At 33.6% G+C, this 12,417-nt stretch overlaps 1 protein-coding gene across 1 annotated transcript in view; it reads left to right on the top strand.

Annotated features, from left to right (window-relative positions):
* Positions 1–2,279: 2,279 nt before the first annotated feature.
* The window catches only part of LOC111506912 (scavenger receptor class B member 1), a 43,024-nt gene continuing 32,886 nt past the window's right edge, over positions 2,280–12,417 (top strand). Inside the window, exons 1-2 of the mRNA XM_074170709.1 lie at positions 2,280–2,565; positions 10,876–10,967. Of these exons, the coding sequence (XP_074026810.1) occupies positions 2,358–2,565; positions 10,876–10,967 (300 nt within the window). The 5' untranslated portion in view covers positions 2,280–2,357. The remainder of the gene's footprint in view (positions 2,566–10,875; positions 10,968–12,417) is intronic.

The following is a 12,417-nucleotide window of genomic DNA, read 5'->3' on the forward strand; positions in this document are numbered from 1 at the left end:
TATATATCTTTAGGTGACAGCACATTTTTTCTGAATGACAATAAAGTTTTTCTGATAGATTCTTCAATATTTTTGCTGCAAATTTTCTAATGTTTGATAAACTGCTTCAGCATTTTCATTCTGTTTTTTCGTATAACATTGAAAAAAATTCAAGATAATGAATTACTTCTATTATTCTAGAGTTAACATAAATATATTTTTTGATATTGTGTAGTTTCTTGATTTTATTGAAGGTTTGTTAGTATTAAAAAATATTGCTGATGTTCTTATCTATTATGAGCTGAAAGATATTCTAAAATTATTATATAATTTTTTCAAAAATCCAACAAAATTGCCAAAAACTGCCGAAAAACCAATATATGACAAACATGAAGAATAGCAACTCAAAAAAGTTGTCATCCAGAAGCAAACTTGAAATGCAGTTTTGTAATTGGCTGTTCAACACGATACGTGGTGTTAACATTAAAAATCTATTATTCAACTCCTCTTTCTCAAAATCCTAGTGAACTTTTAAGCGATCAAATTTTCTGCATGATGAAAATCTCACATCTGGAACATTGAATTCTAATTCAGCATACCTGAAACCGAATATGAGTGTCTATATAGAAGAGAAAACACAAAATACAAAAGATAAATTGAATTCAATTGAATTATTCTATATATTTTTTGTATATATATTTTTCTCTTTCCACACAATGCAACGAAAACAACTGTGATTTATTCCTTGAGAAAAAATCATTTATGTTTCATATTGAATTTTACAAATTCTGTTCTCCTTTACTCCATCATTTCCACATAGTTTTTTATGTTCAACCTTTTTATAACTCATAAACTAATTTAGATACAATGAAAAAATTTGGACTCATTTATTTTCTTCAAACTGAAGAACAAAACTTGTATGACAAACTAACAACAGGCATCTAGATGCCTATTAGAGTGTAGAAGTGAGTAAATATAATAATATTATAAATAACGGTGATAGACCAATACCTAATAGTTTACTATATAGCTTGTTTGAATAATTATCAGATTCAGCTGATTATTACCGTATTAGGAATCACATGTTAAAAGGCGAGACCTCGTTAGTCTTTAGCTCGCACAAGTTCTCAACTTCTGAGAGATGTCGTTCGTATGGGGGCGACAGCTGATTAACGGAAAAACAGATTTTGAACAGATTTTAAACAGATTACGTTGCATATCTATAACATAAACCAAACCTACATACAAAATTACAGCCTCAGAAAATATAGCGGTACGGAGAAACAGTGACGAAAAGGTAATTTTCATACGTCAACGCTTCCCATTTATTCCCAGTGGGGGGGCTCCAGTTGGAATATTGAAAAATCTTTTCTCATTGCACATCTTCAACATAAAACTAACCTATGTACAAAATTTCAGCCTTCGAATAAATAGCGGTACGGAGAAAAAGTGATTAATAGGCAATTTTCATATGTAAACACACTTTTTTACCAAACACGGTGAGTGCCCCAGTTGGAGTATTTGAAAATCCTTTCTCAGTACGCATCTAAGATCTAGGAAGCATCATCTCACTAAATTTTAGTGTCTTAGGACTCACGAGTACGGAGAAACAGAGATAAATAAGTGAGTGTTAGTGAGTGACTTTCGCATTTATAAGTAGGTATATATTTCATAGAAAATATCTCAATACCATGAATTTTGTCCGACTTTGATGTTTTTCTCGTTCAGAATTCAAGAAGGGTGTGGGACTATTTACGTCCGCACTGTATATTTCATTTATCTCTGAAAAAGTAATTCAAGTAAAACAGTGAACAGTGAACTGACTTGTCAAAAGATTTTGGATGATTTATTTCATTAGACTATTAGCAACAAAGAAGAAATAGTGAATTTGTAAATATTTTCAACGTAATAATTCTATTGGGAGAGACGAATATAAAACGTAAAGGCTTTAATAGTGAGAGTGATAGGGGATCGAAATTGTTGAGTGCCTTGAGGACCTCCTACTGGAGATTGATTCATGTTGTTCTTGATTTGCTAGTTGTTCGCGGTTGTTGAATGTTAAAATCAAAGCGAAAGCGATAATAAATTGTATGATAATTTGAGATAAAGTATTTCCACAATAGTATCAAAACAAGTTATCAAAAACTCAGTTTTACGGCTACCAGACGAAAAAACAAAATGGTATGATCGACTGAGATTTCGTCAAGAGTAAATTATAAACATTAATGGGTTATGAGATAACTTATATGTTTTCAAGAAGAGATAAGAAACCGTCTTCTATATTTATAAATGGGTTAACAGACGATATATTCATTCTCAATAATCGAAGCTAGACGTTGAACGTGAAATTATAGCAACTACTTGTGACTCGTCTGAAGATGTATCCCAATCTAGAAACGGTTCGTCGCAATAGTGATACTGACAGAATTTCAGATTCGAAACTTTCTTATTTAGAAAAAAACTGTAGTCAAATATTTATAAAGGGCCCGGCTTTAACTAAAGAAATTCTGGAGAAGGTGAACGCAGATTTAGTGCCCAAGAAGACTTATCTTCTTGGATACGAAATGAAAACGAAGACAGTTTTACGTGAGTAGTCCAAACATTATTTGATGAATTTCAAACAAGCAATATTTTTGTCATCAATTAAAAACATTTGATTATATTCACATCTTTTTACTATTCATAGTTCAGTTCTGAAAGAGAATAAAGGTTTTTGAAAACGCTTCACCAGTGCAAAAAGTAACATATTGGTTGATAATTCTCCATTTTAGAGTTCTAAAATCAGTAAAACAGGAAGGAGAACTTGATGATTGCAGTATTGAAAGTCAATGAGACATTGAAAATGACTTCAAAGATTTTTTTTTACTATTATTGAGCTTCCATATACGATTGCAAAAAAAGTATTCTGATTCATCTATTTCTGATATGTCCGAAATAACGAGGCAAACATTTCACAACTATCCAAAAACTAGCGTCCATTTATAATTTATGCAACTCTTCGAAGTTATCTGATGATCAACACAGATTTGTCGATGAAAAATACTTAATATTGCAGAAACTTTTTGAGTCTACCTCATCTTATATGTAGAATATTAATTGATAAAAATGAGTTGATGTTTGATAATCTAGGATTTCTCACAAATCTATCATTATTATTCACGAAATAAATAATAGAAGCACTACAGGGTTCCACTTTGGGCGCGTTACTTTTCTCCTATCCATAGATGATTTAACTCCTGATCTTCAATGTTAAAGATTGATTCACGCAGATGATCTGAACATTCCTACCTTTTCAGACAGTATGTTGTTATAGCATGATGGCAACATTATTTTCACATGGTGTGTTCCAAATTTCCTTCAGTTGTATATTTCCAAATGTTATATCGCATTAATTCAAGTGTTATATGCAGGACTCAATTTCCGCTTCTGATAAAAGATTGGTTTTCATCATGCGAAACGATAAAGAATTTGCGACGTGTCAGTTTCATAACTCTGCATTATGTGGTAAATTAGAATATTACACGTAATATCAAACTCAAATGAGTCTGATATTTCATTCAATGGTTAGTGTGTAACATGTATTTTATTCATGTGAATAGCTACAGATTGTTTTCAATGAATCGTTACAACTCTTCAGCTATGAATTCGACCCCGATAAAAATTCTTCGGGGTACCTGGAACTTTCTATTTTGAAGAAACTTTATATTTTTATATTTTTTTAATCATTGCTGTTTGATTGTACCTTAAAAAGGCATTATGATCAGTGATGGATTTCTGTTATTAATTAAGTCAGATTATCCAACATTTGATATGTGAAAAATATTGATTATCATTTTATCAATTCATTTTCTTGTTTACACATTCAATCAGAAACGGTAATTGATCTTCGAAAGTGATTGAGATAAAGGGGTAAATCACTCTTAATCACTCCAATCATCAAAATTGTGATGGAGTTTCCTTTTTTGTTAAAAAAAAGTCTGTTTAAAATCTGTTTCTCCGTTAACCAGCTGTCGCACATCTACGAACGATTACCCTCAGAAGTCGAAACTTGTGCGAGCTAAGAATTAACGAGGTCTTACTTTTTAAAGTGTGATTCTTAACACGCATGTGTATGTACACATATCCATTACTCTTTCTCAACAATGGAATGAAATTCATTTAGCGTTTTTTAATCTCTTGCGCACTTCATAAACTTCATAAGTTTCTTATCAATAATGCAATTAAAAATATCTAGTTGATTCTTCAAATCCGCTGTTTGCGCTGGTCAGGTTCTATTACCCAAAGTCTCGATACATTCGGGAGGGCGCGCCAGCGTTATCAACCAACGACCACTCCTCGCACCGTGGAATAAGTGATTATTTGGTCTGAGAATAATGTGCCCTGAGTAGGCGCAGTGAGCCAAGAATGACAGCCTTCTGCATCTGTCCGGCTGAGATTTCTGCCGGCAAGCCTGTATGATTTTGAAATTCGAGAGTAGAGAAGGCATCATTGAACCAAGGACTACAATAATCAGACCAACCATTTCGACAGAGTGGTCTGCATAGAGTCTGCGGAGTCATCCGTTTTTTCTTCTTTTTTCGGAAGATATTCGTCTCACCAAGAACTGAAAACTCCACGACAAATATCGTCTTGCTCTGGTGGTCGAGAAGGACTACATCAGGCTCATTAGCTTGAATGAGCGTGAGGGTGGCGAACGGATAGTTCCAATAAATTCGGAAGTTCTCGTTTTCCACAACGGATTCAATATCCTCCAAAGTATAGGGCAACACCGGTGTCTCGTCAATACCGCAAGAAGGCCGTAGCTATTATCCGCGGCCTTAAGCACTCTTAAGGCCGTGAAGTAAATTAGGGTCTCGGACTCCTCGCGGCAGGCCCTGCACCTTGTGTCGGGAACCTTTATACCCATCATGTAACTGCGGTAGACTAAGGTGTTGAAGACACCATCCTGGCAAGCCATGAGGGGTTCCTCAGTTTCCAACTTCAGCCCATTCGACTTGAGGAAAGCGAAAGTCAGGCGCTTTGATAAGCTAAGGTCTCCAATGTTATTGAAGGGGGCCTCATGCATCGGCTTATCCTTGTGTTTCCGTAGAAGTGAGGTGATCTCTGCGACTTTACACCAGCTTTTTGCTTAATGGGTTCCAACTCGGTGACAGAGTTGTGGTCACCTCGTTCAGTGTCGAAAACTAAACCGAGTTCATCAGCTGCTCGGGCAGCTGCCCTGAAGAGGAATGCTCCAATTTCTGCTCTCTCATGTTCACGGTCCATGCAGAGAAGGGAATCCGAACTCCTGACGACTTTGCAGGCTATATCCAGTACCATTCTGTCACATAGACACTCCACAAATCCTTTCATTATTATCATTGGTATTATTGTTATTAGCACTATTTTCATTATTATTACTCATACATACCTAAATATGAGTGTATCTATTATATGCCTCACAATTATTGATTTTTTTCTTCAAACAAAACTAGTAGATTAATGAAAATACAGGTTTCGCTAACCTTACTTCTAATTCTAATTCACGTTTGAGGAAATCAAATAACTTAATTTGAACACATGTGATGAATCAAATTCAATAATTAGAATACTGATTAAATGACGTCAAAAGTATCCAACTTTTAAATATGTTTACCGTGAAAGTAGTGTAAATTTTCAATTGAAACGAATGAAAATTGCCAGTTTATCTACAATATTTGTTTGTAATTATTTATTTACATTTGTTTATAATTACCTTCATTCATTGAAACTATACCCGAATCATAACTATCTGATAAGATAATCATGAAACTCTTACAAAATATCAAAAGACAAACATATGAAGAGAGTGGCGTGACTTGAAAATGTCAAGAGTTTATCGTCGTCTGGATTTGCCTAAATATAACTGTTGAGATAACTGGCCTTCCATTTCGTGATTTCATTGAATTCACGTCACTACGAGTATTATCAATCTCAGAAGTTTGCAATTGAGTCACTTGCATTAAGGTCATTCAACTGATTAAATGAAGTAGATACGATGAAAATAATTTTCCGGCAGATCTACGCGATATGTCTTGTCGTAAGTTTCACAAATCAAGTGTCCATCATCAACAATTGTTGATACTCCTCAATTAGTGATTCCGAATTGTCGATTCCGACTTTTCCCGAAATAATTTTTTCATATGAAGCAATCACTATGAAAAATAACGTACGTACTATAACGTACAATTACAAAAATGTTGGTGTAGATTCAATATTCATCAACAATTCAAAATATAATTTGATTAATATTGAAATTTTTGAATTGTGCCTTAATTTATTCTCTTGATTTTTTTTCTCAATTTTATAAATACATTGAATGAAAAACAATAAACTATGAACTTTACAGAAATCAAAAAAGTCTGAATACGAAAAAAATTTATATTTCCAGATTCCATTTCGAAATATTTTTTAGTACGTAGAGTGCATTTCTTTAATGTCCCCCCTTTTATTTTTTGAACGGGTCAACCCAAAAATTTGAAATTTGGTATAATGAAATTAATTCCTGAAACTTTCAAGATGGCGACTTCGCGTCATCTAGGAAAAAAAAATAAATGGAAAGGGGGTCTTGTGACACATCTTTTTGAAGCTCCTGACAAATGCTTCACAACCCTAGAATATAATGTCAATATCTTCAACTACTACAAAATGACGAAACTTTTAGTAATTGTCTGAATACATCGACATTCAACTTCATAATATCGGATAATAAGCTTGAGGTCAGTTCAGAAGATGCTCGACATGGTTGCCTTGACCTTCTTGACATATGAACAGCCTATCCGATATTTCACGCCGAACATTTTCGAACACAATAATGTCAATATCTCTTCAAATATGTATTATTCTCTGCCGTATATCCAATATTGGAGCAGGTTCAGTTTCGTACACCTTTTGCTTCAAATAACCCCATAAAAAAATCCAAAGGTGTCAAATCTGGCTGAGAGGGTCAACAGTAGTTTCCAGCATATTTAAATACAGTTCCCCTGTTGAATTTTCATCAATAAACAGAGGTCCTTCAATATGGTTTCCCAATATTCCCGCCTAAACGTTAATTTTTTCCGGATATTGGATATGTGTTCAGAAAACGTGAGGGTTGGTGTCACTCCAATAACGGCAAATTTGTCTGTGAACATTGCCGTTTAAAAAATGTACATTCGTCACTTAAACAAATATTGTGGGGATAGGTAGGATGCCTTACAATGGTTTCCGTTATGATTTCGCAGAATTCTGTTCTTTGATCAGGGTCATCTTCAGTTAATTGGTGTACCATTTTAATTTTATATGGATGATACTTATTCTTCTTCAAAAGTCTCCACAGAGTAGATGGAGACACCTTACAAACATTCGTGACTGAATAAGTAGAATGTTCAGGATTTCCTACCATCTCACCAATCATTTGCACTTGCTGTTCTTCCGGAATGGACAGATGAACTGGAGGCTTTTTGTTATGTTCACTAGCGGTAGTTGTGAATTGACCATTTTAAAGATTGTTGACGTGATATCTTTCTAATAGTAAAACCGAAGACTAAATGAGAATATTCTAACTGAACAATGATGTTCATTGTCGTACTGACATTTCTTGTCGTTTTTATAAACAAAAAATAATTTAACAAACCTTGTCAACCTGGCTGGAATTGCCATATGGCAGATAAAAAGGAAATTATCAAATGTTTTGTAGTAGGTGAAGATATTGACTTCATATTCTAGAGTTGTGAAGTATTCGTCAAGAGCTTCAAAATGATGTATCACAAGACTCACCTTTCCATTTAATTATTTTCCCAGATGGCGCCCAGTCGCCGATTTGAAAGTTTCATCTGTCAATTTCATTTCAAAATAAAGTATTAATGCATTAATTTCATTATCTCAAATTTCAATTTTTCGAGTTGGCCCGTTCAAAAAAGGGACGAGACATTGGAGAAATGCACTGTATGTATTTCTCCTCGATAGGGTCTTCAGACACGGTTTGATCTCAGTTAGAGCTGTTAGAGTATTGGTACATTCTTCTCTGGTTAGGGCTTTGTTTACGATATGGAGCTAGTACTAGTTAACAATCTTTCTCTTAGAAAAATATTTCATACATGCAAACAAGCCGCGTTGAAATCAATGGAGTCCCAAGCACACTGCTGTTATGGTAGGATCATTCCTGGACTGATGAGAGGTAATACCTCGAAACCGATCTGTAGGTGATCTACTCGACTGATTTATTTCAGCGTGGTCCTGGTACAGGATAAACGAGAAACATATGCAAGACTAGCCTCTGTGAGGAATCTTGCATAAATGTCTGCCGGATATAATTCAGTATCCAGCCGGACATTGAATTGGAAGCTTGGGGTGGAGTAACTAACAACTACCTGAAAAATCTCGAAACACTACAGAAATGGCTAATAAAAATTATACTCGTTAAAAAATGTGACTATTCTAGTAATGACCTTCATAGGGAATCAGGGTTTCTTGATATACGCTCAACTTTTCTACTCACACTCTTAGTATACCAAAGAAAACATATTTCATCAAGCTAACACGTACGTCATATATACAACACCCGATAAATAAAAGAAGCCTTGAAAGTACCTAAGATGACTAAAACTATTGGACGAAGATGTTATGTTTTTCTTGTTCCTAAACTATTCAATAAAATTCCAACTGAAATTAAGAATCTCAATTCACTGTCCCTATTCAAGCTGGAAGCCAAGAAATAGATCAATATGAAACCAAGAAATGAGATACACTGTTTGATAGACCTCAAAAATGCAAATTGAAATGTATCCATGTTCTAAAATCGTATCTACTTGTGTATCATTTGTAAAATTATAAATTCCATTCAGCATATCAATTATATATGTAACTGTGCTTCAATTAGTATTATCGATTTTCTTCATTTTTTCCTCATTAGTATTTCAATATTATGTGATTGTGTTTGTGTTTGTTTTCTAGTGTGAAATTATTTCATATATTCTTTTTATTTATTTAATTGCTTTCCGATATTTCATCCAATATTTTATAAATTTACTATATTTTACTATTTACAAATAACTAGTCACTTATTTTAGAATTCATTGTATAATAACCTTAGTGATCCATGCGCATTCTTCAATAATGAATTGAAAGTGTATGTATCGATTCTTTGGTAAATAAATATTATTATTATTATTATATTATTATTATATGCCGGATGGTATTAGCCGGAAAAGTAATTGCCGGTAAAAATGTGTATCCGGAGCCGATGTCCTGGAATCCAAATGGAATGACGAGACAAATGTGCTATCATCAGCAAAGCAGTATATTGTATTCTTCCTTTTTTCCAATAAGTCGTTGATATACAATAAAAACAGGGTTGGAGACAATATGGATCCCTGGAAAATACCAGCGTTGATGGTGAAAGTATGTTTCGAGAGATATTGATCGACGGCCATTTGCAGGGAATGTTCCTTCAGAAAGCTGGAGAGCCATACACAGACGGACCAGGACCAGACGGCGTTGTTTATATTGAGCTTTCAGAGATGACTTGAAAGCAGACTTTATAACTATTTGGAAAATAATAATTCCAAATATTTATTGAGATTTTTTCATTGATTTTCGATGTTTCATTGCAGAACAATTGATACCTCAATATCTTCACGGTAGCAAAACGATTTAAGGTAGAACTCAACTTCTTTTCAATTCAAGATTTTAGCGATTGTATCCTTTCCTGCTAGCGCAGTAATGTAGTTTAATTGAAAAGTAGCCTACAAAATGTCACCCTTGAAAAGAAGTTCAACGTGTTGAAAGCGGATAATGAAAAAAAAGAACGTTTATCGATACCTTGATCTACTATTTGTAGTGATTGTGATCAACATGAAATACTCGAAATTAAAATAAAGCTCCCCAAAAAATAATTTAAGAACGCTAAGAAAATTTCAGATGTGATCAGTCTGATAAAAATTGTATTATTCACACCACATACTTCTTTATAACTCAAATTTCAATTTGATTGGTAACAAAAATTTACACAAACTACAGTTGGCCGGTTCAAAATTCATCATGTCAAGGAGATAGTTTCTCCTATTCTGCGAAATAAATCGATTCGAAATAACCTAATTATGAATAAATAAAAAAATTGCATCGAAATGTTTTGACTACATGATATGTGGTGTATGGCGGATTGCGCCGAAAAACTTTTCCAGGGAAAGATAACTGTGAGAAACAGTGAATGACCCATAAACTTTGATATCTACATGGCGCCTACCGTAGGTCTCACTGTTGCTAATTGTGATTATTTATCAGTTGATGCTTGACTTTTTTAATGCACTTCAAGTAACCTTTATATTTTGCTTACTGCTGGTACTCCATATCATCTTATTTTAGTTTCTTTCAGTGATGTTTTTTGATCATATTGATGGGTTGATTGAAGAGTCAAAGAAATATGCCTTTCATCATTCAAAATTGATGAGACTTTTTCACTACGAACATATTCATATTTCATTCTTGAAGAACGAGGTTATTGTTTCAGCTCATGAAATGAGGACGAATTTTGGAAAGTATTTTTATGAAAAAAATGTATACTGATCTAATATCAGATCACATACCATGTCTTTTGGGAGTTGCAAATCCGATATTTTTGTGTCCATGGTACATAAGCCTGGATGTTGTTAGACATAATATGAGTCGATATGCAATAATTCAGTTGTGGCGTTGATATAAGAATACATCTGAAATACTAATCCACGAACAAAAACACAGAAAATACCAACTTTACCTATTCGCTAATATGTGCTGTAGTTAACGATTGCAGTCAGTTTATTCCTGTTTTTCTTATGTAATTCTGCATGGCGAATGCAAATGCAAATAAATTGTCAAACTCTTCAATTTCGTAATCAAATGAGACACTTATTTTTTCAGTTATCACTGGACTGTGTTTGCTGTTCTCCCTGAGCTGTTCTGCAACTTCAGTAATTTGGTTTACAGATGCATTCGATAACTATGTACTTTCGGTAAGTTGTCTTTCATTAAAATACATGATTTTATCAAAAAGTCAGATATACCCTGTTCATTTCAAATAAGTTATCAGATGAAGAATTTCTCATCATAATAATAATGATAATAATACTGTATTTTCCTTATAACATGCAGAACCATGTATAGAATTTGTCAAAAAAAAGGAGATAATTGATTAAGAACTAAAAGTAAAACTCTTCTAGGGAGTGAAATCCATCTTTCAACAGGTACTTCCTGAGACATTGTTTGAATGAATTCAGTATTTAACATGATTTAATTTCGACCGGAAGTTTATTGTACAACCTTTGCCCAGTCATAAGGGCTGTCTTGTATTAATAGTGTGAATTTGCTTATTAGTTTTGAAAGATTTCAAATTACGAAATACAAAAACACACACTTCAAATATATACAAATACGTTGAGGTTGATAAGTTTTAAAAAAATCTTCACAACTGAAGGTACGAGAGACACCAGCGATACAACGTATCAATTTTTTCTGCAATATGAACACATCATTGAAACAACTGGATGACCCCCAGAAACATATTCCTTATCTTAGTCAGGACTCGACATGTGTATAATATAACATCATCAGTTGTTTCTCCGTCAAAACTGATCTCATGTTTCTGAATAGATAGTTTTGGAATAACTGACTCACAGTGCTTCTTCTAGTCGATGTATAGACCCAGAAACTCTACACATCATACATTTTCCAAAACTTTTTCATTAATATTTATATAAATGGTGGGTACTTGTTTTTGCCTTTTATGGAAATGTATTGACTGAGTTTTTTCTGCTTTTAGATGCAATGAATTCATGCAGAACCAGTCATAGTGAGAAAGAACTTCTTTACTTTTTTTTTCTAGAAATTAATTAGATTGTTCGGACACAAGTATAGACGTATCGTCCGCATACAATGTGAAATGTATGTATGGGTTTGCTCTATGTCATTCACATATATTAGGAACAATATTGGGCCCATTACTGACTCTTGAGGAACACCTACACTAATGTCAAGATAATCCGAATTACAAATGGTTGCTGTTTTCTCAATTATCCCTGGTGTAAGAAGATTGGTACCAATTTTAAATAATTTAGTTATTAGGGTTGTATGGTTGACGCAGTCGAAAGCCCTACTTAGATCACAAAATATCCTAACAGGGTACTAACCCGCATAAAGTGAGAATTCAACCTCTCTGAATAGGCATATTCAAATCTTTTTGAAAATATGTAAGTAATAGTTATGGAACGATAATTACTGATCAGTTGTGAATCACTTTTTTCATAATCGGAACGATCCTGCCAGTCTTTAGGTAATCTGGAAAATTATGAGAGGTTGACAAGATAGGTCAAAGGAGATATTATAAAAAAGACAACCTTTTATAGTAAAAATTGTGGTATGTCATCAAAGTCAACAGATCTTTTATTTTTCATTTCATTTTGTAGT

Source organism: Leptinotarsa decemlineata, unplaced genomic scaffold (genome assembly GCF_025532065.1).
Source record: "Leptinotarsa decemlineata unplaced genomic scaffold, Ldec_3_MD MMD2_P_RNA_scaffold_9, whole genome shotgun sequence".
Taxonomy (NCBI): domain Eukaryota; kingdom Metazoa; phylum Arthropoda; class Insecta; order Coleoptera; family Chrysomelidae; genus Leptinotarsa; species Leptinotarsa decemlineata.